This window comes from Corythoichthys intestinalis, chromosome 7, assembly GCF_030265065.1.
Source record: "Corythoichthys intestinalis isolate RoL2023-P3 chromosome 7, ASM3026506v1, whole genome shotgun sequence".
Taxonomy (NCBI): Eukaryota; Metazoa; Chordata; class Actinopteri; order Syngnathiformes; family Syngnathidae; genus Corythoichthys; species Corythoichthys intestinalis.
This window is the reverse complement of record NC_080401.1, coordinates 26,511,539-26,537,206: the sequence shown is the minus strand read 5'-3', so window position 1 is coordinate 26,537,206 and position 25,668 is coordinate 26,511,539. Positions and strand designations below refer to the sequence as shown.

The window sequence follows — 25,668 nt, the reverse complement described above, 5'->3', positions numbered from 1 at the left end:
GAGAGGCCTGTAATCGTTAACATGGGTAAACCTTAACCATGAGAGACAGAATGTGGAAAAAACCCAGAAAATCACATTGTTTGATTTTTAAATAGTTTATTTGCAAATCATGGTGGAAAATAAGTATTTGGTCAATACCAAAAGTTCATCTCAATACTTTGTTATGTACCCTTTGTTGGCAATGACGGAGGCCAAACGTTTTCTGTAAGTCTTCACAAGCTTTTCACACGCTGTTGCTGGTATTTTGGCCCATTCCTCCAGGCAGATCTACTCTAGAGCAGTGACGTTTTGAGGCTGTCGTTGGTCAACACAGACTTTCAACTCCCTCCACAGATTTTCTATGGTGTTGAGATATGGAGACTGGCTAGGCCACTGCAGGACCTTGAAATGCTTCTTACGAAGCCACTCCTTTGTTGGCCTAGCTGTGTGTTTGGGATCATTGTAATGCTGAAAGACCCAGCCGCGTCTCGTCTTCAATGCCCTTGCTGATGGAAGGAGATTTTCACTCAAAATCTCTCAATACATGGCCCCATTCATTCTTTCCTTTACACAGATCAGTCGTCCTGGTCCCTTTGCAGAAAAACAGCCCCAAAGCATTATGTTTCCAACCCCGTGCTTCACAGTGGGTATGGTGTTCTTCGGATGCAATTCAGTATTCTTTCTCCTCCAAACACGAGAACCTGTGTTTCTACTAAAAAGTTCTATTTTGGTTTCATTTGACCATAACACATTCTCCCAATCCTCTTCTGGATCATCCAAATGCTCTCTAGCGAACCGCAGACGGGCCTGGACATTTACTGGCTTCAGCAGGGGGACACGTCTGGCAGTGCAGGATTTGAGTCCCTGGTGGCGCATTGTGTTACTGATAGTAGCCTTTGTTACAGTCGTCCCAGCTCTCTGTTTCACTAGGTGTGGTTCTGGGATTTTTGCTCACTGTTCTTGTTATCATTTTGACGCCATGGGGTGAGATCTTGCATGGAGCCCCAGATCGAGGGAGATTATCAGTGGTCTTGTATGTCTTCCATTTTCTAATAATTGCTCCCACAGTTGATTTCTTTACACCTAGCGTTTTACCTATTGCAGATTCAGTCTTCCCAGCCTGGTGCAGGTCTACAATTTTGTCTCTGGTGTCCTTCGACAGCTCTTTGGTCTTGGCCATAGTGGAGTTTGGAGTGTGACTGACTGTGGTTGTGAACAGGTGTCTTTTATACCGATAATGAGTTAAAATGGGTGCCATCAATACAGGTAACGAGTGGAGCCTCGTTAGACCTCGTTAAAAGAGGTTAGACCTCTTTGAAAGCCAGAAATCTTGCTTGTTTGAGTAGTATTGAGATGAACTTTTGGTATTGACCGAATCATTATTTTCCACTCTAATTTGGAAATAAATTCTTTAAAAATCAAACAATTTGATTTTCTGGGTTTTTTTCCACATTCTGTCTCTCATGGTTGATGTTTACCCATGTTGACAATTACAGGCCTCTCTAATCTTTTCAAGTCGGAGAACTTGCACAATTGGTGGTTGACTATATATATATATATATATATATATATATATATATATATATATATATATATATATATATATATATATATATATATATATATATATATATATATATATATATATTTATAAATTGTTTTTAAGCACTTAAAATGTGATAATTATGATAAGTTTTTAACATGTTTTTAACATGTTTTAACATGTGTACATGTTGGTTTGGCCATTCTCCCAATAAGGCTCACACACATCTCCCTGGTGCAGCAACAAAAGCCTGCAGCACATTGGGCTGGCGTGATGCAAAAAATAAACGACTTAATCTGCAAAATCAGCTGAATCCACAGTCCTTCTGTATGCTATATAGTAATGGCTTTATTGTGAGATGGTGATCTGGCTGACATCACATTCTCATTCTTCCTCAATCCAGGAAGTCACTACTTTTCATGGCGTGGTATTAAAAAAAATTGAATAAATAAATCGATCGCTTCCACACACTTCCAAGCGGTCCATTTCATTTGGGAGCATGAAATACCGCGTGAAATATGAAATAAACATGCATGTTGCTGTCATAGGCACTTTAAGTTCAGTTTACTCATCGATAGAAGTATGGCCAACATACATTATAATGCAAGTTAAATTATCTTAGTTAATCAAGTTCACAATATTAACTTGATAAAAGGAATAAGGAATACAGTATATAACAGGCTACTTACGTTACTCACTTTTTAACAGTGTAGTGAAAGCTCTGTTAAATTATTCCCAATAAGTGCTGTTTGGTGAAAAAAAGCAGATTTTAGACAGATTCTGTATGTTGCTGTCATCACTATGTTATATAGTATGTAGACTTTTTTTTATTTTTATTTTTTTAATGGCACCATTATTCATGTCACAGGTCCTGAAATGGGTGGAGGAGGCTGTACAGTCCTCTAAAGTCCACCTGTTGTCGACTGACCACTTCACTGGGGTCAGCAACACCTGGCAGATCCCCTTTGACCCCAGTCTTAAGGAAGTCACGGTTTCCCTCAGTGGTCCCACACCAGACATCCAGATAATAAACCCCCAGGGTATGATACCTGTTACATATATATAAATGTCTATAATATTGCATTTTTTTATGGTAGAGGTGATTAGGATCCAACATATGAACTTGTACTGCAACATTTAACCAATTATGAGTAGGTTTTGAAAATAAATTCATGTTGCTAGTATCTGTGAACAGGATAAATAATCAGCCCGTGTTTGTTTTTCTACCAGGGAGGATCATGGGGAAGAGTGATGGTCTGACTGAATTATTGCACATTCCCAACTCTGCCAAAGTTATCAACATCAAGGACCCACAGACCGGGTTGTGGTCTATTAAGGTACAAGGCTGATTACAGTATTTAACCAACAAATCCAAGAGTTCAAGAATCCAACTGTTTTTAACAAAAGACTTCAAGCAAAGTCTCCAGCAATGTAACGTCCAGATGAAATCACAAATCCTGCAACCCGGTCGAAACTTGACATTTGAGAAAGTTTCTTAAGTTGAAATACTGCACTTACATACTGTATTAGTGTGTTCGTATGCAGTGATAATTAGAGGTCAACCGGTATGGGATTTTCAATGCCTACAGGGTGACCCAAAAAAAAGTTTACACTGCCATAATACAACTTAAATGCTATGTTTATTCATCTTAGAATTAGAATTTAATCACAAATTATACATTATGGTAAAGAACATGTACAGTACACTCTATTTTTCAATGTGTCCTCCCTTAAGTGTCACAACAGCCTCCAGGCGCCTGCGGAACTCTTGACAGGTCTTCTTTATGTAGGATGCTGTCATCTTTTCCCAAGATCTAACAATGGACCTCTCCAAGGCTGCCACAGAAGTTTGTGGCTTCTTACAGGCACTGTCCTCCACAGTTGCCCATATGCTATAATCCAGGGGATTGAGATCTGGACTCTGGGTGGCCACATATCACCTTGGCAATCAATTTTTTGGTCCCCACAGATCGGGCACTCCCAGACCCAGGTTTTCGTGAGGCTGTTCCAGTAGCTTTCAGCTTCTTTTTAACTTTGTAGACTGCACATCTGGATATTCTCAGATTTGCTGCAATCTCAGTAGGTGTCAGATCGGCACGCAGCAATTCAGGTACAGCTAAAGTTTTCTTCATTTTCAGCAGAAGCACAGGAATTGTAGAGACGAGAGATTACCAGCTGCATTGAGTGACCTTAATGAATCACTTAAGCATGACAACCTATTTAGATATGTTTCAATGGCTTTTAAACAAGCAGTCAACTGAGTGTAAACTTTTTTTTGGGTCACCCTGTATACAGATATCTAAAAAAAAAAAAAAAAATTCTGCCGATTGCCGATATCCAAAGCTGATTTTGTAAGCCAATATTTGAGGGCGATATACTGTACTTAAAATTTTTTTTTTTAAATCACATAGAAGGGAAACTTCGAAAAAAAAAAATGCATCAACAGCTTAAAATTTACAATGAATACCTGAGACTTAAAGGATTAATTCAGTCTAGTGCTACCAAACCAACAAACGCAGCACTTCTTTTTATGATTATACATACTTAGCAAGAACAGTACATTATTTTCAAATAATTAAACCCACCAGGACGTCACGACGAGATGCAAAGAAGCGAGAGTTGAAGAGGACGCTCGCCATGCTAAAGCTAATGCTACCACGAATGCTACGGTAACGCTACGAGTTACATTTAGATTGGAAGGATCACTCAGTAATCACCTTAAAAGGGTAAAGCAACATTGCATATTCTCTCATGCAAGATATAAAAAAATCTTACAATATTTACAAAACAGGCAAGCCTGAAGCTTCCTGTAGCAGCTTGCCTTCAAGCTGCTGGTGGGTCCTTCCGGGGCCCTACCATTGGTCAGCGGCGGCCACAGTTGCCCACACGGATGCCTGATCAAAATCCTTTTTTTTTCAACGGCTTATTTGTTTTGTTAATCGGCCAATGGCCGATGCTGAAAAAATGTACATATATCGGCCCAATATATTGGCCGGCCGATATATCGGCCCAATATATTGGCCAGACGATATATCGGTCGACCTCTAGTGATACCCAAATAATTTGACGTGTTCTCTGCAAGGCAGAGGTTGCGCTAGACTTTTTCGTTGTCTGTCATTTTGACTGACAGGGTCATAAAAATCCGGTCATAATCTATTTTTACCTGTCACTTAAATTTTTAAAATGATGATAATGACATTGTGGTGACCCTTTGTTTGGCATAATTCACCTTCCGTACTTGTGTGTCCATTTGGCCGAGCGCGTTACCGGCTAGACACAGTCACGTGACAGAGACACTTAAGAGCCGCGCGCGTTCCGGCTTGAATAGAGAGTTCACAGAGAGCAGGAGAGCTACAGCGGCTGGACACAGCAATTCGAGCTAACAAGACTCTTAACATTGCATACCGCTTCAACATATTCAATAGTATTTAGTTTTCATTCATTTTAAATTTATATTCTGTCCGAACAAGCTTAACAGAGAATCCACACCGTGCCATCATCACACATCAAGCAGATTAGGTTACATATGGAACAATAAAATTAACAGTTCACCTGCTGTGGCCTGAACGCAGTCTTCCTCCTGGTGCGCATGGACTTGAATTGCGTGCCCGCTTGTGCAGTCCCTGTTTTTTCACCTCTTTTTCAACACCATCGTCGTTTTGGGGCTTTTTGAAGAAACTTCGGACACTCAGTTGCCTTGACATTTTTCAGAGTAAGGCCAACGACGTCATGCATCAAGAGAGACAATAGCTAATTAATATGCTCACTCGCCACCCTGTGGTCTGGGGTGTGAATTGCAACCTGTCAAAATGACAGATGGACTTCAGTTTTTTCCGTCACTGTTTTAAAAAATCGGTCAACGACGGAAAATATTCGGTTAACGCGACCCCTGCTGCAAGGAGTCTAGATGGAATTAGAGGCGGGCAGTTGGCTAAAAAGACTTTTCGGGAGACATCTTGTGGAACCCCCTCACATAGGCTTCTGTAGTTGAAACTAATGGAACCTTATATCAAGGGTTTGCCGAACAGGACACATTTCATGATCGAATCAGTGCCAGATGTTGGAAAATGACATGCATTTTTGCCTGAGTGATTTGTGAAAAGAGCTATCTATTCTCCGCTCATCTCTGCTCTAACTTTTACCCTCATTACTTCATTATAGATCGGCATGCGCTTGATTTACTGGGGAAAATAAGACTTTTGTGTTAAGGAAGTGTGACATCACTTAAAATCCACCCCAAATGACTCGAGTGATTCTTAAGGTTCCCTGTTTTGGTTTTACATAAGAATTTGGCAAGGGGCTGAGCCACTGGAACATGATGTGTTGGTCTCAGCTCTTTTGTTGCTCCTAAATCTTACTGCTTAAGCGTATTGAGACTTTTGGACTTTTACATGCTCAATTTTTCTGTTCCAGCTCTACTTTGTCCCTAGAAATAGGGTGTAGTAAATTATAAGTCCGTTTCTCTCGGACACGGTACGATCTAGGCCAGTAGTTACCCAACAAAAAACAAAAATAAATATCCCGAAGAAAAAAAAAAAGAATACAACTGTATATATACTGTAAATTGAGGAATGAATACTTTAATCACTGTGATATTTTAACATCATGCGTTTCTCTGTGCCCTCCTGCGTGTGCTTAGAGCCAAACAACCAATGGCAATATTTCCATGACAAGAATCAGTAATTTCTATCAAAACTGTCCTTCAAACATGTTTTGAAAGGCAGCAAAAAATTATAAAGAGGGCTGTCTTTTCTTTGTTTTAATAATACAAGTGCCAAGTTACCAAATACCATAGCTAGCAATTAATGAAACAACTGGAACAGTAACTGAAGAAATAATTAACACAGAATATGAATTTTGATTGTATGCCCAGCAATGCATGCTAGGAGATATGTTGGATGACAACAGCGTTGAGAGCAGGTGGCAGCAAAGATGGACCATCTCCCCCAAGGGAGCAGTGATGGCCAAATACAGCATCTTGAAGCAATGAAGCTTTGCAGCCCATTGGTTCAAAGCTTCATGTTGGGTCATTTCGTCTGATGATGCAGCAGTCAAAGTGTTACAGGTTAATATCTTTCGGTGTAAATATCCCATAATGCAGTGAGGACAGATGCGGCTTATAGTCCAGTGCGACTTATTTATGAACAAATGCCGTTTTCGTGTCAAACTTGGTGGGTAGCGATTTATAGTCAGGTGCGCCTTATAGTCCGAAAATGAATACAGCGACAAATTCTGGTGAAATATAGCATGATTAAAAAAATGTTTCTGATGAAATATAACCAAATAAACAACATTTAGGTCATATCACCATGAGAGGGAGTGATTTTCTACTTGGTGTGTACGATGCGAAGCCGGACCACTAGTTTTTTGTTATACAGTTCTAACGCTGCTTCAGAATGAAATACATTTCAATATCGATTATTATTATTATCGATTATTCATACTTCAGCTGCATTTCAGTTATTTTTATTGTAGATTAAACAATTTATATTTTTATTTTTACCATTATGTGAGAATGATTCAGTTCTTGGTCTGGTCCATAAACGGTCAGAAAATGGGTAAAAATGCTGAACATTGTTTTCCAATGCAAACGAAGATATCCATAATCTGTTCCTATGAATGTCATGACTAGATTCTCTACCACAATGATCATTTTGGAGTATAATTCTCTTTTTACTTACGCAATTGCCCCACTCTCATCTCTTGTTTTGTGTCCAACAAGGTCCTTCCATTTCCCACACAGCAAGGCAGACAGGCAGGCGCTATGTTTTTCAAACTTTTTTTTCATATGTCAGGCATGGAAAGGTTTGGAGTATGGGGGATAATCAGAATTCTACGTGTTGTCCCTGGAAGACTTTAACTTGTGGTGTGACATTTTTATTTGATTTTTACTGGCGCTTTGATGAAAATCATTATTACGCTGATAGCTTTCATCTAAAAGCTTCTATCAGTTACTGCATCTTTCTGGTGTTCTCATTCATATCACCCAATAAAAATAAAGGAAAATATTGGTTTATCGTTCATGGTGTTGAAGATGAAGCCCTTTTCCAAACTCAGCTCCTCCACAACTCTTTGCTGGCTTCAAGACTAAAAATAGCACTTTCTCATGTTTCCCAGGACATCCAAAGAACTGTTGAAACATACTTAATGGGGATTTCACTTTTCTGCCATCTCGGGTTTCACTAATACTAATTATCTGTGACAGAGCAGTGTAATGCTCTGACCATGAAGTGTGTTTGAGAAATAAACAGATCCTTTTAAATCTGCCTTTAATCAGATATTTTACAGTGAAGTGGACCGAAGAGTTTCAACCAATTGTTGCACTACCCTTACTCAGCTCTTTCATGCAGAAAGCCTATTTGCAATATTCATACAAAATGACACTGTTTTGTCGTCTCCTTCACACTTAGTTTGCGCAATCACCCGTACAGCTTTTAGCACAAGGTTTAGTTGGATTTGTAAACGTTTTCTGGTTGCTGAAACGTGTGAAATTTCAGATTTAGTAATGCCCCTAATTCATTTGGAACTTAAGGTATCTCATTGGTTTAACTTACAGATTTTACTTCATAGATGTTATCTTCATTTATGTACAACACACAGAGGTGGGTAGAGTAGCCAAAAATTTTACTCAAGTAAGAATAGCGTTACTTCTAAATAATATTACTCAAGTAAAAGTAGTCATCTAAAAATGTACTCAAGTACAGTAAAAAACGTATCCAGTGAAAAGAATACTCAAGTAATGAGTAATATTTGGAGTAGCTGCTTAGTTTTGTTAGATTTTTTTTTTTTTTTAGACAATGGTACTTTTTTTCTCATAGCACAAACGTATCTATATGAACTGTTGTCATAATGATACTGTACAATAACCCATTATACAACCATATTAAGCCAAAGGGAAAAAAAAATCCAGCATGAGAGAAAAAAAAAGAAAAAAACAGAAATTAAGCATTATTCGTCCAAAAAGCATGAGTGCCTGCCCTCTAGTGGAGAAAAGAGTTTCTAGTTTGAATAGTGAATACTTTAGTTCCTTCATAATTACTGTTATGAAATTAAAAGGATCATATCTCTGATTTTCCTCGGTCAATCGGTGCCAAATAAAAACTAGGAGAGAGTTTTATATCCGCAATTTCGATTCATGTTGAGTCTATGTCAAATACTTCATTTTTTGCTGTGCTTTCAAGACGCCACGAAATTGAACAGGCTAGCGTGGTCATAGAACGGCAATTTTGCGTATGATTTTTATAATGGAGTCATGTGATTGTTGTTGCGACGTCGCATTGGTAAAATTAGTAGCGCTACTCTTGGCAATGGCACCGCTAGCAAAAAAATAAAAAAATAAAAAAATAAATGTAATATGTAGAATAAAGACAGAAAATTTAACGATTCTTGTGTAGCCCAAAGTAGTGGAGTAAGAGTAGCATTTTTTCTTCACAAATCTACTCAAGTAAAAGTATAAAGTATGGCTTCGTAAAACTACTCTTAGATGTACATTTTTCTCAAAAAGTAAATGTAACAGAGCACATTTAACGAGTTACGACCCACCTCTGACAACACATAACCTACTGTATGGACGAGGATTCTTTCAAGATGGAATTTTGTCATATCGGAGTACACAACCTTTATGTGTTCTCTTTCATGCTGGACAAATGCTACTCACAGTTTAAGAGCACTCACAGCCAAGTCTGTGACATCTCCAAGGTGTTTTACCTTACCGCTCCCTAACCTATACTTTCATAGTAATTACTCGGTCTCCATGTGGGTCAGGCATCAAAGAAGAACCATTAGATGCCTTTGATTATAGTGCTAGTGTGTCTCTAATGAAAGCACGAATGCCAGACTGATTGGGTCATTTTCAAATTGGAGATCCTTATAAGATCAGGTTTAAGTTGTTTGAATATCATACAGTCAGACTTAATCATTTTGACTTGTCTACACTTGCATGCGCACAAAGTCTGTTACAGAGACCTTAGCTGTTCTGTCTATTATTAGAGAGGCAATGCCGACAACTGTACAAAATGCTTTACAGTGAGAATTTGTAGTGAAATCCAGACAGAACATTTACAGATTAATTTACTGGTAAGAGCAGACCACAACATAGTTGGTTATTAACAGCGTTGTTAATCTTACTTTCAAAAAAGTAATTAATTACAGTTACAAATTACTTCTCCCAAAAGTAATTGAGTTAATAAAAATCAGCTACCTGAATGTAAGAGTAATTAGTTACTAGGCAAAGTAACTGGTGTTAACTTTCATGTTTTTTTTTTTTTCATTCCAAAAAAAAGAACATGGTAACCTTCGCTTTGTTTGGAAGTAATTTAATTTTGTGAATCGACCGTTAAAGTTGTTAAAATTGCTCCCGTTATTGCATTAGTTCCCTTCTGTCTACTTTCGACATGTGAAAGTTTTAAAACTGTTTCGTCAAGATTTTGCCGATTTAGGAGTATTTTAGATAAAACGTTACTTAGGTTTGCTACAACAGAGCCTTCCTGAGAAATCTACTGCTTTAAGATAGTGTCTGTTTACTAACGCCGGTGAGTCTATCATTTCGCATGTAGTTCTCTATATATGTGCTAACGCTTTCGTGTCTGTCATTTCGCATCTAGTTCTAAATACATGTGATATCTACCCGTGGCATCATGTGGGTGTAGTTTGTAGGCTATTAGGTACAGTCAGGCATTATTAGAGCCACCCAGCATCGTGTTTGCGACGGCATCACAACTCCCTTCCTTCCCCTCCACCCCACTCCCGCTCTGCCCTCTTGTCTCCGTGAGTCTGTGTCTCTTAGACTTTTCTCGCATCATTCAACCAACGTAGTAACACCTAGTAACGCACGCCTTTATATCCTCAGTAATGGTAACAGCGTTGCCAAGATCAGTAAAGTAATTAATTAGATTATTCACTTTTGAAAAAAATAATGCCGTTACTAATTCTAAATGGTGTTATACTTGTATAGCATTTTTCCACCTGTCAAGGCCTCCAAAGCGCTTTAAACTACATCGCCAGCCACCTACTGGTGACTCAGCACCAGGATAACGCCGTTATATTCTAACGCTGTTATTAACAACATAAATGATCAATGACTCCAGTATAAGACAAGGACAGTCAATATTAAAAAGTTCTAAAACTACAGTCACGGTTAATGCATTCATCAAACTTGGCTAGCAGGCTAAAAGCCATTATTTAGATGCAGCTAACAAGGAATGTAGCATCCTGTCACTCAAAATGATGGTGATGTTTATGAACTCAGATCTCTACAATTTTGGTTTCATTTCACATGGACAGTTTGTTGACCATCCAATAAGATTTGTCCCCTTTATTTCCTCTGTTATTGCAGACTTCCAGCAATGGGAGGCACTCCGTCCGGATCTCAGGTCTTAGCAGTATAGACTTCCGAGCTGGGTTCTCCCAAAAGCGAACAATGGATTTCAAAAAAACGATTAGTCGACCAGTTCAAGGTTAGTGAGGTGAAATAATTTTCCATTTGGTATTTTTTCTACTTTTGTGTCATCATCTCACTAGTTTTTTTAATAGTAGCTACAACACAAATATAAAATGTATGACTTTTACAGGTATTCCTACGTACATCCTACTGAACACGACTGGAATTTCACCACCGGGCCGCCCTGACAGGCTTGAGCTCTTAGCAATCACAGGCAAAGTTATTAAAACTCTGCCAATCCGCTATTACCCTGAACGGCAACCTTACAGTCTCTGGAACGTCACCGATTTTATTCCACCAAATGAAGCATTCTTTCTGAGGCTGACAGGTTATGACAGTAATGGTTTTGTTTTCCAGAGAGTCTCTAGTGTGTCCTTCTCTAGCATTGTACCAGGTCAGTGATACATGCTTTACATACGAGTATACACATGGACGATATCGACAATGACGAGTTAACCTTTATTTCTGATTTATCGCTTAAAAGATGCCCCAAAGGTGCTGATGCCAGCAACTACCCATGGTTATTATCTTCAGAAAGGCGCTGTTAGATGTCAAGTGGAAAGCCTGATTCCCTTCACTTTACGTTTTAGCAGGGATGGGCGACGACTTGGGGTGGATCAGCTATTCAGGTTGGCCGTGATGTGGTTGAGGACATAAAACCAACAACTGTATTGTTGCATATCCTAAAGCTCTTATTTGATTCCAGGGAGTCTGACAAGGCATTATGGGAGATAGAAGAGGTAACTTTAAAAGATGAAGGTTTCTACGAGTGTATTGCTGTCAACAGCGCGGGGACAGGACGAGCTCGCACCTTTCTGGATGTATCAGGTTAGTATATATTTAGGCATATATCCCATACACTTACATTATGAATATTCACAGACATCAATCACCCCAAAGTACATTCAAATTGCTATTTTGCAATTTGTGTCATCAGTCAATAGAAAATAATACATTAGAAAAGTTTTTCTTATGTGTGTTTTTAGTTCAGAAACTATGAATTCATCTGTATGAAACTCAGTAAAACTGTCTAACAGATATTACCAATTCATAAAACCATACAAGTAATATGCTTTTACTTGTAGTTTTAAAGAGTAAAAAATGTTTCTCATTTTTTAGAAATATTCAGGGGAGCATTATATTTTCTATGATAAAGGAACAGATTTGGCACCACGAGTCCCAGCACGGCCACTAAAAATCACGTTTGTCCAAATGTTGCTGTCCAAACTTCCTGCTTTTTGAAACTCCCCTAAGGTTACCTAAAAGGAGGCCAAGGATAATGAAGGGAAAATAGATGAAACCATAGGTTAAAACCATGAAACATTCAGTGGCCGAAAAAGTAATAAACTTTGAACCTTTCCACATATTTCAATGTTACAAACACAAACGTAATCGTATTATATTTCTGTGTCTATAGTATGTAACAGCTTAACATAAAGATTGACATAATGGCGAAAGGAATAAAACTATGTTTGCCTTGTTTTTTAAGATTTTCACAAATAAAAATCTCAATTTTAGGGAATAGCATTTAAGTACAGTGGTACCTCGACATACGATCGCATCAACATACGATCCTTTCTGCATCCGATGTAAAATATTACTCGTCATTTGTCTCGACATATGACGACATGCTCAAAATACAACGATTTTTAACAGCGTTGCAATTTCATTGTTTTCCCGCAAGACGGACGCTAAGCGGATTTTCTTTTGAGAGAAATCAACATGGGTCCCAAGAAGGTTAGTGCAAGTGTTGAGAAAAGGAAAAAGGTGACGCTTACCATTGAAATCAAGGAGGAAATGGTAGAAAAATATGAGCGTGTTGTGCGTGTGAGTGAACTGGCTTGACACTATGGCTGGTCTTCTCCAACCTCCGTTCGTCAGTCTCTATAAGTTAAGGTGACAATCAGGCATGAAAAGCACTCACCTTTCGGTGAAATTCGCCGTTTTGAAGTCAAAAAGGTTGACCTAGGTGAATTGTGTAGATCTGAGGAGAAAATTTTTAAGGGGGGGGGGGGTCGTAATTCCAGCTAACTAACAAATGACATGTTTTATTGAAGTAAATAAGGTAAATTTAGGTAAAGGTTTATTGAGCTAAATAAAAATGAGGGCAATTATTTTTCACGGCTGGATATTATCACCGCGTGCGTGCGTGCATACATTTGTGCGTGCGTTTAGAAGACATGTGAGACTCCAGTTCATTTCACAAATGTTTATTGGTAATCAACACGCCGTAGAATTACAGTTCAGACATACAAAATAAGGGAACCCATGTATATTAAACACTAAACGTTAGCATTGATACATTGAGAGTAATGGGGAAAAAAAGACAACTTACTTTAGCCTGCTATAAAACATTGGCAGTCTTCTCCAAAATGCAAACTTGCGGTTAAAAGGTGACACTTCAAACATGAAAAAAATCGCTGGTTAACAGCATCTGCAAACAAAAAAATGAAAAGGAAAAAAAGAATCTATGAGTAACACCACAAGCAATCGAAAAGTGCTTTTTTTGCGGAGTGTGAAGCTGTTAGCGGTTTAGCGAACGTACTTCCGGAGAACATTCCAAAATAAAAGCACGTCACGTTCATATTAATAACAATTTCTGGAGATAATCCCCCATACATCAGAATTAATACTATAGTATGTAAATACTATAAGACTACAGAATTCAGATTCTACACTAAGAATAGCTTTAAAATAACACCCTTATTTAAAAATATGATTGGCAATGAATATTATAATTATTATTATAATGCTATTATTTATAGTACTATACTATAATGATAATGCTAGATATTTTTTTAAGAATTGTTTTGAATCATGTTAGAAAGGCGAAGTCAGTGTTCTGAATATGTTTACATTCCATTCTTTTGCACTAGTAAATGCTATCAACATTTGACCTCATTGTTTACGTGGGATTTATTATTGTTATGAACATGTTTATTTGTACTTTAAGAATTTAAGTGTTCCAAAATGTTTTTGTGAATAAATAAGCGTCAACAAAAATGTCATTGCTAAATTTGTAATTTGTAATTTTTTTTTTAAATTGTATGTACCGGTATATATTTTAACTAAATATTAGACATCAATTAATGATTCTAAGCTAAAATTGATAAACATTTCTAATAATAGATATTATTACTTACCTTCTTTTTATGGCTGGGTTGAAACAAAAGCGGTTGTGCGGTGTCTGTAAACAGGGGTGTCCAGGGTGAAACGAACAAATTAAAAATAGTTTGTGGGCTGAATGCGCCATGAAACTGGTATGGCAGCATATAGACATATTGTTCTATCAAACAAAACAGTTCTTTTGGCTTAAAATACAGCAGTTTATTTTAAAGAGGGATGCAAGAGCAGAAACTGCTTTTTCAACAGCCTCGTCTGTGTTTTTCTCCCATATACAGTGGGCAAATAAGTATTTAGTCAACCACTAATTGTGGAAGTTCTCCCACTTGAAAATATTAGAGAGGCCTGTAATTGTCAACATGGGTAAACCTCAACCATGAGAGACAGAATGTGGAAAAAAACAAAACAAAACAAAAAAACAGAAAATCACGTTGTTTGATTTTTAAAGAATTTATTAGCAAATCATGGTGGAAAATAAGTATTTGGTCTATACCAAAAGTCCATCTCAATACTTTGTTATGTACCCTTTGTTGGCAATAACGGAGGCCAAACGTTTTCTGTAACTCTTAACAAGCTTTTCACACACTGTTGCTGGCATTTTTGGCTCATTCCTCCATGCAGATCTCCTCTAGAGCAGTGATGTTTTGGGGCTGTCGTTGGGTAACATGGACTTTCAACTCCATCCCCACCCCGTGGCGTCAAAATGGTAACAAGAACGGGGAGCAAAAATCCCAAAACCACACAGGGGGACCTAGTGAATGACCTACAGAGAGCTGGGACCACAGTAACAAAGACTACTATCAGTTACACAATGCGCCGCCAGGGACTGCAATCCTGCACTGCCAGACGTGTCCCTCTGCTGAAGAAATTACACGTCCAGGCCCGTCTACGGTTCACTAGAGAGCAGACTGGGAGAATGTGTTATGGTCAGATAAAACCAAAATAGAACTTTTTGATAGAAACACAGGTTCTCTTGTTTGGAGTAAAAAGAATACTGAATTGCACCATACGCACTGTGAAGCACGGGAGTGGAAACATCATGTTTTGGGGTTGTTTTTCTGCAAAGGGACTATGACGACTGATCTGTGTAAAGGAAAGAGTGAATGGGGCCATGTATCGAGAGATTTTGAGTTAAAATCTCCTTCCATCAGCAAGCGCATTGAAGATGAGACGCGGCTGGGTCTTTCAGCATGACAATGATCCCAAACACACAGCCAGGGCAACAAAGGAGTGGCTTCGTAAGAAGCATTTCAAGGTCCTGGAGTGGCCTAGCCAGTCTCCAGGTCTCAACCCCATAGAAAATCTGCGGAGGGAGTTGAAATTCCGTGTTGGCCAACGACAGCCCCAAAACATCACTGCTCTAGAGGAGATCTGCATGGAGGAATGGGCCAAAAATACCAGCAACAGTGTGGAGCTTGTGAAGAGTTACAGAAAACGTTTGGCCTCCGTTATTGCCAACAATGGGTACATAACAAAGTATTGAGATGAACTTTTGGTATTGACCAAATACATTCTTTAAAAATCAAACAATGTGATTTTCTGTTTTTTTCCCCTCACATTCTGTCTCTCACGGTTGAGGTTTACCCATGTCTACAGTTACAGGCCTGTCTAATGTTTTCAAGTGGGAGAACTTGCACAATTAGTGGTTGACGAAATACTTATTTGCCCCACTGTATATATATTATATATATTTCTTAATATTATTTGTGTAGAATTTTACCATCCATTTTTTAGTGTCTGCATGAAAACCCCGTTCCTTCATACTAAATAATAGAAACTCCTCCATTATAATGTCCAGAGCCACCTCCTGCTATCACAGTTGAAGCCAATGTAACAGTTTCACCCGGATCCCAAGCTGTCCTCACCTGCCACGTTGTCAGCACAGTAAACTTCAACCTGACTTGGCTGAGAGAGGGCCTTGATGCCCGTCTGGATCCTCGGGTACATGTCCTGACCAACCTTTCGCTTCACTTATCTGCTGTAACGCCAGCTCACTCAGGCTGGTATGAGTGTGTTGCTGTAAATGAAGGAGGGATGACAGCTGAGCGCGTCAACCTGATTGTACAAGGTAAGCAGTGATTGTTCTGTTACATTAAAATTGGGACAAGTATCGTTTTTCTCTTGGACAAGGAGTTAAGTGTTTTTGTTTTTGCTGGTGAAAGGGCTTATTGTTGCAAATAGGAAAGAGAATATAGAGGTCTTATTTGTTGGAAGAGGTGGCCTGGTTCAGATTCTCTGTTTTGTTGTTTAACTCAAAGAGACTGGGTTGAAGTGAAGGCTATGAAGTGCATTGACCAAATTCAGAAAAATGCCTCAATGGAGTCTTGTTTATGCACTGGGGAACAGAGAAGTGGCTGTACACAAATGTTTTATTTGGTCAGTCCCTTTTAATACCATTTTTCCAAACGATTTCAAATGATTTTGACCTTTTTTGTGTGTGCGTGTGCCTCATCTCCTGCCGCCTCTGTCAAACAGCTGTCAGCAAGCCCTTTGTAATTACCCCCTAGTCTTTTCTATCCTAGTCATTTGCTCACTTTGAAGAGGGTCTGGTCTGCTGACCTGTGACTTTGATGGAATAAAGCGGACGTGATAGTAGGTTCACATTTAGATGACACAACTTGAAAGACATCATTGCGCTTTTTCCTAATTTTTGGATCAAGTTACATCATATACTATGTATAGTATACAATATCAAAGAGCACAGTGGAGGAGTGGTCACTATATCCCCTCATTGTTCTGAGATCAAATCAAACATCCAGTATAATATAATATGCTAATATGACCAAATCTTTGCAAAGGATAAAATGCAAACAATCCCCACCTATGTAGTGTGGACACTACAAAACAACATCCATGCTAGTTTAAAGGATGTGTCTTTGCTATCTGTGGACATGGTGACTTCATACTTCTTAAAAGGCAAAGAGAAGAGCCTACGATGGTATGAAAAAAAATCTGAACCTTTTGGAATTTCTAACATTTCTGCATAAAATCACCATCAAATGTGATCTGATTTTTGTCAAAATCACACAGATGAAAATACAGTGTCTGCTTTAACTAAAATCACCCAAACATTTATAGGTTTTCATATTTTGATGAGGATAGCATACAAACGATGACAGGAGGGGGAAAAATAAGTAAGTGAACCGTCTACCTAAGCAGACTTAAAAGAGCAATTCAAACCAATTTTTAACAAACATTTTAAGTCAGGTGTGTACCCAATCACTAATGAGTGGTTTAAAGCTGCCCTGCCCACTATAAAACATACACCTGGTAAAACAAATATTGATGAGAAGCATTGTCTGATGTGCATCATGGCTCTGTCGGTCAAGAGAGCTGTCAGAAGACCTGAATCAAGGACTGCTGATTTTTATAAAGCTGGGAAAGGTTGCAAAACCATCTGTAAAAGTCTGGATGTTCATCAATCGGCGGTCAGAGAAGTTGTCTACAAATTGAGAGAGTTAGGCACTGTTCATTCTCTCCCAAGGAGTGGCTGTCCACAAAACATGACGCCAAGAGTTCAGCGCAGAATACTCAAAGAGGTAAAAAAGAACCCAAAAGTGTCTGCTATAGACTGACAGAAATCACTGGCACAGTCCAATATCTCTGTGCACACATAAACTATATGTAAAACAATGGCCAAGAATTGTGTTCATTAGAGGACTCCATGGAGGAAGCCATTGCTGTCTAGAAAAAAGAAACCACTGTCGCCTGTTTAATGTTCACAAAAAGGCACTTAGACACTCCACAGAGGTTTTGGCAAAATATTTTCTGGACTGATGAAACCAAAGTTGAATTGTTTGGGAGTAACACAAAACGTCATGTGTGGAGGAAAAATGGAACAGCTCACCAACATCAACACCTCATCCCCACCGCGAATCATGGTGGACGGAGCATCATGATTTGGGGCTGTTTTGCTGACTCAGGGCCTGGACAACTTGCTCCATTAATGGAAGAATGAATTAAAAGTTTATCAGGATGTTTTGCAGGAAAACCTGAGGCCATCTGTTAGACAGTTGAAGCTAAAAAGAGGATGGATGCTGCAACAAGACACTGATCCAAAACACAGAAGTAAATCAACTTCAGAATGGTTTCAGAAGAACAAAATACACGTTCTGAAGTGACCAAGTCAAAGTCCAGATTTGATTCGGGCACTTAGACTTCCAATCTCCTTGTCAAACAGCTGAACAGGACAGGTTTAAAAAAAAAAAAAAAGTCCTGACTTGAACCCCATTGAGATGCTGTGGCATGACCTAAAGACAGAAAGTCTTGCCTGACATCCATCAATGGGCCAAGATTAGTCCTGATTGATCTGCCAGACTGATCTGCTGCTACAGGAAGCATCTGGTTGAAGGTATTGCTGCCAAACGGGGGGGGGGGGGGGGGGGGGGGGGGGCACAAAATATTTGAATGCGATGGTTAACTTACTAATTTTATTCCCTCCTGTTATTGTTTGCATACTATCCTCATTAAAATATGAAAACCTATAATTGTTTGGGTGGTTTTAGTTAGAGCAGACACTGTTTTTTCATCTCTGTAATTTTGACAAAGATCAGATCACATTTGATTTTATGCAGAAAAGTGAGAAATTCCTAAAGGTTCAGATACTTTTTCATACCACTGTAGTCGGAATGTATGAAAAGGCCCTCTGATATACAGTACTTACTGCATGTCTGGCAATCTGGCGTGTACAGCCCCTTGCCATGCTATGTAAGGCCACGTTTAGACAAAAAACGTACAATTCAAAAACGCAAAAGTGGGGTTTCGTTGTCACTTTTTTGTGTCTGCGTGCACACGGTGATGCAAAAGTGTATGGAACTTCCAATTTGTAGCCTATGCATGTCCAGTGTGTAGGTGGCAGCACCACCAATACTTGATTCTTGCGTGTAAGCCTTCTGATCCTGTTCTGGAGTATAGGAAACAGATAGTGTTGCCAGATTGCGTGGATTCCCGCCTAATATTGCTATTTTCAGAGACATCAGCCTGGAGAAAATTGGAATGGGCGAGTTGATAAAATTTGTGTTACTTTTGAACGGGAGTTTGTAATTTAGCCTGTTTTTACTGAACTGGGCAGTTTTTATGTTGGGATTGAGCTGGAGACCGTTTTTTCGATCTGGGAATCCTGTAGAGACGGATGCTACCGTCAACCATTTAGATGGTGACGACAGGGTGGAGCACTGTCAAGATTTCCACTCTGAAAGAACTTTTCACATTTTCGCCCCATAACCCTGCCTAAATGATATGGACATCTGGGAAAGTTTTTTTTTTTCTTGTGTGTGTGTTTGTCCCTCATTAGCATTGTTGTGTAAATGGCCCCTAAAACCATGTAAAAGGAACACTGGATTATGATGTCTGCTGTAAGCAGTTTCCCACACTTTACTTAATATGAGTTCAGCGACTTGGCAGTTAGAGTGGAACACACCCTTTAAGAGATGATGGTCACATCATGAATCACTTGGCTCATCTATGAAAGATTCCACAGTTTACCATTTCTTCAGAAAACATAAAGAAGTTGTGGAACATTATTAGTTGGAGCAACTCTGACTGATTGAATTTATGTTTGCCTGAAGCAGATGCTGTTTTACTGTAGCAGTACAACACTATGATGGATTATGTAAATATTGAATGTCATTTTCTCTTTAGAGGTGCCTAGAGTCTCAGTGGACCCTAAGAATCAGACATTCACAAGAGGAGGACAAGTGAAAATCAGATGTTCAGCCAGCGGCTACCCTGAGCCCCTTGTGGCCTGGACACACAATGACTTATTTATCATGACATCAAGCAGGTAGTTTCACTCATCATCTAAAAAATGTTCTATTGGCTCGTACAACATTTTAAAACATAATTTTATCCAGACATAGAATAACAGTTGATGGCACGTTATCAATAAGAAACATGGAGAAGATGGATGAAGGTGTTTATGGCTGCTTGGGCAGCAACCAAGCGGGAACCGACTCCAAAGTTTCCATCCTCGTTTACATTGGTGAGTAATACACTCAGACATTTCCTGAATACTGTATACATAGATGACAGATATTTACTTTGACCCAAATACTACACAGTACTTACCTTGTTACTTTGTCAATAGAATCTCCTGTGGTGAAAGTGGCTGTTGATGACATCCTCACTGGTGTTGGAGAAACCACTGTGATGGCCTGTTCCACATCAGGAATCCCTCAGCCAGAGATTTGGTGGTACAAAGGTAACAACCAGTGTTGTTAATAACGGCGTTACAATATAACGGCGTTACTAACAGCGTTATTTTTTTCAGTAGTGAGTAATCTAATTAATTACTTTTCTCATCTTGGCAACGCCGTTACCGTTACTGAGGCGGGAAAGACGTGCGTTACTATGTGTTACTAAGTTGGTTGAATAAAAAAAGTCAGAGAGATGGACTCACGGAGACGAGAGAGCAGAGCAGGAGTGGGGAAGACGGCGTTGCAAACGCAATGCTAGGTGGCTCCAATAATACATGACTGTAGCCTACAAACTACGCCCACATGATACGGTAGATATCACATATTATAGAACTAGATACAAATGTTAGACACGGCTGCATCGGCAACATGTTTAAGGACTACATGCGTTAGTAAACAGCCGCCATCTTAAAGCAGTAGACCTCTCAGGAAGGCTCTGTTGTAGAGATCCTTCCTAGCGAACTTACTTTAAAAAAAAAAAAAAAAAAAAAAATCTAAAATGGTCCTAAATTGGCAAAATCTTGACTTAAATCTATCTTTAAATGATGAAACAGTTTTAAAACTTAGGCATGTTGAAAGTAGACAGAAGGGAACTAATGCAATAGCGGAAGCAATTTTAACAACTTTAACGGTTGATTCACAACTTTAAATGACTTCCACACATAGCAAAGGTTACTATCTAGTTATCACAATACCCTTGTGTCTAGTTAAGTGGAGGGTAAAGAATTGGGCTAGGGCCATTTGTCCCAAAAACCCTTTAAACTTCACATTGTGTGACCTTTTTTTTTTTTTTTTGAGAAAAAAAAACAAAACATGAAAATTATCACTAGTTACTTTGCCAAGTAACTAATTACTCTTAAATTCAGGTAACTGAGTTACTAATGCAATTACTTTTTGGGAGAAGTAATTTGTAACTGTAATTAATTACTTTTTTAAAGTAAAATTAACAACACTGGTAACAACAAAGAAACAGAACAACGGAAATCACATTTCAGACCCGCCCTCAAAAACGACTGAAAACCTTGGAGTAAGTATATATGCATTATGTTCTGCTCTCCAGGTAATGTAAAATTGCAGTCAACATTTTCAGTGGACATAGATGTGCTGGCAGGTACAATAACCATCAAGAATACCCAGGAAGTTGATGCTGGAGACTACACTTGTTTGGCTTCAAACAGTGCCGGCACCTCATCAGGAAAGGTTGCTCTTGATGTTGGAGGTAACTACAAAAAATGCTACAATGAGCAAGTTGATTTTATTCAGATGAAATGTATCTTTTTTTTTTCAACTTCACTGCAGATGCACCAAAGTTCACGCAAGTACCATTAGACATAGCAGTGGATATCGGGTCTAATGTGACTCTAACATGCCAAGCCCACGGTTATCCAGAGCCACAGGTCACTTGGAGGAGACAAGATGGCTTGCCCCTTTTCAATAAACACCACATACATAGCACTATTAGTCAAGACGAGGGAGGTCTTCATATCAGGAGTAAGTTTCTCATTTACAGATCGTATGTGAACGTCTTTACTTGGATTTATTGTAAATTTGACAATTTCTTTCCCATGTCAGACGTGTGGGTTGATGATGAGACAGAATATATCTGTGAAGCTTCCAACCATTTTGGCAAGATCCAAACCCAAGCAAGCATCACTGTTACGGGACTCGGTATGAGCACTATTTATTATGAAATATCCACACACACACATTTTATTCTTGTGTCAATATGTACAAAGTTTACTGATCTTTTTTGTGCAGGGGCATTTCTAAAACAAAAAAGACCACCTATAAAATCAGTGCCAACATTTTCCTTTATGTATCGCTTTGAGCATTGACACATGCTACTTCATTAGTGCTGGAACACATGTACCTTGTTAACAACTGTTTCCGTTTGACTGTTCTTTTACTGTGAAAACACTCATAACCCTTATATGTAGGCCAAAGATCAACATTTACTTACGCTTATCAATATTATCTACAGTGCTGGCCAAAAGTATTGGCACCCCTGCAATTCTGTCAGATAATGCTCAATTACTCCCAGAAAATTATTGCAATTTCAAATGCTTTGGTAGTAATATCTTCATTGATTTTGCTTGCAATGAAAAAACACAAAAGAGAATGGAAATTTTTTAAAATAATTATCATTTTACACAAAACTCCAAAAATGGGCCAGACAAAAGTATTGGCACCCTTTGAAAAATCATGTGATACTTCTCTAATTTGTGTAATTAACAGCACCTGTTACTTACCTGTGGCACATAAAAGGTGGCGGCAATAATGAAATCACACTTGCAACCAGTAAAAATTGATTGAAGGTGACTCAACCTCTGTCCTGTGTCCTTGTGTGTACCACATTGAGCATGGAGAAAAGAAAGAAGACCAAAGAACTGTCTGAGTACTTGAGAAGCAAAAATTGAGAGGAAGCATGTGCAGTTTCAAGGCTACAAGTCAATCTCCAAAACCTGAATGTTCTTGTGTTTACAGTGCGCAGTGTCATCAATAAGTGTAAAGCCCATGGCACCATGGCTAACTTCCCTAGAGGTTGATGGAAAAGAAAAATTGATGAGAGATTTCAACAAAAGATTGTGCGGATGGTGGATAAAGAACCTTGACTAAAATCCAAACAAAATCAAGTTGTCCTGCAGTCCGAGGGTACAACAGTGTTAACACGTACTATCTGTCAGCGTCTGAATGAAAAGGGACTCTATGGTAGGAAACCCAGGAAGACCCCACATCTGACCCAGAGACATAAAAAAAGCCAGGCTGGAGTTTGCCAAAACTTACCTGAGAAAGCCAAAAACGTTTAGGAAGAATGTTCTCTGGTCAGTTGAGACAAAAGTAGAGCTTTTTGGGAAAATGCATCAACATAGAGTTTACAGGGGAAAAAAACGAGGCCTTCAAAGAAAAGAAGACGGTCCCCACAGTCAAACATGGCGGAGGCTCTTTGATGTTTTGGGGTTGCTTTGCTGCTTCTTGCACTGGACTGCTTGACCGTGTGCATGGCATTATGATGTCTGAAGACTAACAACAAATTTTGCAGCATAATATAGGGCCCATTGTGAGAAAGCTGGGTCTCAGAGGTCCTGGGTCTTCCAGCAGGACATTGAACCAAAACACACTTCAAAAAGCAGTAGAAAATGGTTTGAGAGAAAGCACTGGAAACTTTTAAAGTGGCCAGCAATGAGTCCAGACCTGAATCCCATAGAACACCTGTGGAGCAGTTTGGAGAAGGCACCCTTCAAATGTCAGAGACCTGGAGCAGTTGGCCAAAGAAGAATGGTCTAAAATCCCAGCAGCGCATTGTAACAATCTCATTGGCGGATACCGGAAGTGGTTGTTCGCAAACATTTTGTCTAAAGGTTGTGCTGCCGAGTTTTAGGCTTCGGGTGCCAGTACTTTTGTTCGGCCCATTTTTGGAGTTTTGTGTAAAATGATGATTTTTTTTTTCATTCTCTTTTGTGTTTTTTTTGTTGCAAGCAAAATAAATTAATATATTACTCCCAAAGCATTTGTAATTGCAATCATTTTCTGGGAGAAATTGAGAATTATCTGACAGAATTGCAGGGGTGCTAATACTTTTGGCCAGCACTAGTATCTCAGTATTTTATACAGTATCTAGTATACACACAAACACATGTAAAGGGATGCACATTTTACTGTAGTTTCTTTTGGACACGAGAAATCAGTTTTCATGATGTGTGTCTATTTGTGAATATGAGTTGTGTTCGATTGAACGCATACAAACTCTGTACGCCTTGTGCGGTGCTGTGGGCAGATGCATCAGATGCATGAAAAAGTATTTGACGACTACGATACCTGGATTACTGCATACAGTGGTAAAAAAAAAAAAAAAAAAAAAAATCTTCATCTCATTTAAAACAGTAAACAAACACTTGCTTGAATTCATACTGATGTAGACAAAGTACTATGTGTTGTTGTTTTTATTGGATATACCATCGAAACATTTACCATGCACAATGGAAAATTTTAGCCTGGCACGCCAATTTGACTTCCGCCATGTACAAGGCACACGGCAAGACAGTCTGCTCTGTGGTTTTAACTGGATTTCCACTCCAATCCATTATGGACTGACAAATCACTGCCCGTGAGATGGGACTTGGTGATGCGTTATGAATGAGGGTGACGGCAAATCGTTTTTTTACACTCGTAAGAGTTTTGGAATCTTGGATCGAAGAGGCTGCTGTAGGGGACTCGACAGCACGTTTTTCATCATCCTGCCATTGCTTGTACGACATAGGATCTTGTTCGAAGCTTGAGAGAACACCAAAATAACTTTGCAAATAAGCTCTCACTTGCTATCAGACCGAGGAGTCAATGGAGGCCCAGTTCCATAATTATTTTGAACGGACTTTTAGCATTTGTTCTCTTTTCAAAAACAAGTGCTATAGTCGACATTATATCAAAAACTCTTAGATTTTTCCGCAAAACCAGCAGTTTTTGTCCACCAGTGTGCTCATTCGATTCGACTGCATGCTATGATTGTGAACTATAAATTGACTGCAATAAACAGCATGAGTCACAGTACGTTACAGCCGTGCTTTCATGATTTGTCTTTCAGATTGAGTCTATGCTTGTTAGCCCCACGTCTAGCATCTTTTATTGAACTCCAGCCCAAACCACAGAAGTAATGATTTATCTTGCACTTAGCGAAAGTCAGGCTGGCTTGCCAGGCTAGGAAAATGTTTGATTAGTCAGTCAAATTACTTCAAGAACTAATTGGAGTCAAGAGTCATCCTACCTGGAGGCCAAAAAGCATGATGAAATGACCAAATGTTAGATAAAGCTTCCTTGCCCCATTAAAAACAAACAAGAAAACATCAGTTTGAAATGTTCTATTTTCAAGAAGCTGTGTCCTTAGCTTTAATTTCATTGTGTGTGCCATATTTTTTTAATTGGACAAAACCCCTAACAGTTCTTTGGTAAGTTGAATGTTTTTCATGAACAGTTGCTTTTCACTTGCATGTTATCTTCAGCGCCACCTGTTATTGCAATAAGTCCAGCAGTAATAGGGGTGATCGAGGACCAGCAGGTGACTTTACCCTGTGTGCTGTTGTCTGGCAATCCACTTCCTGAGAGACAGTGGCTGCACAACTATGGCCTTGTAAGTACTGTACAGCAAAACGTTTATAAATGGAGCTGGGTCAAATACAAGTTTTATATTTACCAATAGGGGTGTTACATTTCACAGAAGTCATGTTTCGACACGCATCTCGGTTTTAGGTCATCTGCATTCATACACAAATTTAGTACAAGAAAGAAGCATTCTACCTATGCTCCATTTGCAAGTAATCTTGATCTTTTAAGACAGGATGTGTCACAGTCCCCCCCCCCCCCCTCCCATTTGAATAGAATAGAATAAAGTGTACTTG

The 25,668-nt window shown here is 38.9% G+C and overlaps 1 protein-coding gene across 5 annotated transcripts in view; it reads left to right on the top strand.

Moving 5' to 3' along the window:
- The window catches only part of hmcn1 (hemicentin 1), a 166,708-nt gene that overhangs the window by 36,894 nt on the left and 104,146 nt on the right, over positions 1 to 25,668 (top strand). For 4 of the 5 annotated variants that reach the window (XR_009063824.1, XM_057840740.1, XM_057840739.1 and 1 more), the window contains exons 5-18: positions 2,391 to 2,562; positions 2,753 to 2,859; positions 10,857 to 10,977; positions 11,092 to 11,355; positions 11,446 to 11,590; positions 11,668 to 11,789; positions 15,883 to 16,152; positions 19,725 to 19,866; positions 19,937 to 20,064; positions 20,170 to 20,283; positions 21,339 to 21,497; positions 21,578 to 21,769; positions 21,851 to 21,946; positions 25,273 to 25,400. Coding sequence is in view for 4 of the 5 variants with exons in the window: in XM_057840740.1 (XP_057696723.1) it covers positions 2,391 to 2,562; positions 2,753 to 2,859; positions 10,857 to 10,977; positions 11,092 to 11,355; positions 11,446 to 11,590; positions 11,668 to 11,789; positions 15,883 to 16,152; positions 19,725 to 19,866; positions 19,937 to 20,064; positions 20,170 to 20,283; positions 21,339 to 21,497; positions 21,578 to 21,769; positions 21,851 to 21,946; positions 25,273 to 25,400 (2,160 nt within the window). In the remaining variant the exon portion in view is untranslated. Of the gene's footprint in view, positions 1 to 2,390; positions 2,563 to 2,752; positions 2,860 to 10,856; positions 10,978 to 11,091; positions 11,356 to 11,445; positions 11,591 to 11,667; positions 11,790 to 15,882; positions 16,153 to 16,870; positions 17,023 to 19,724; positions 19,867 to 19,936; positions 20,065 to 20,169; positions 20,284 to 21,338; positions 21,498 to 21,577; positions 21,770 to 21,850; positions 21,947 to 25,272; positions 25,401 to 25,668 lie in introns of those variants that run through there. The other variant, XM_057840741.1, reaches the window with a different exon arrangement.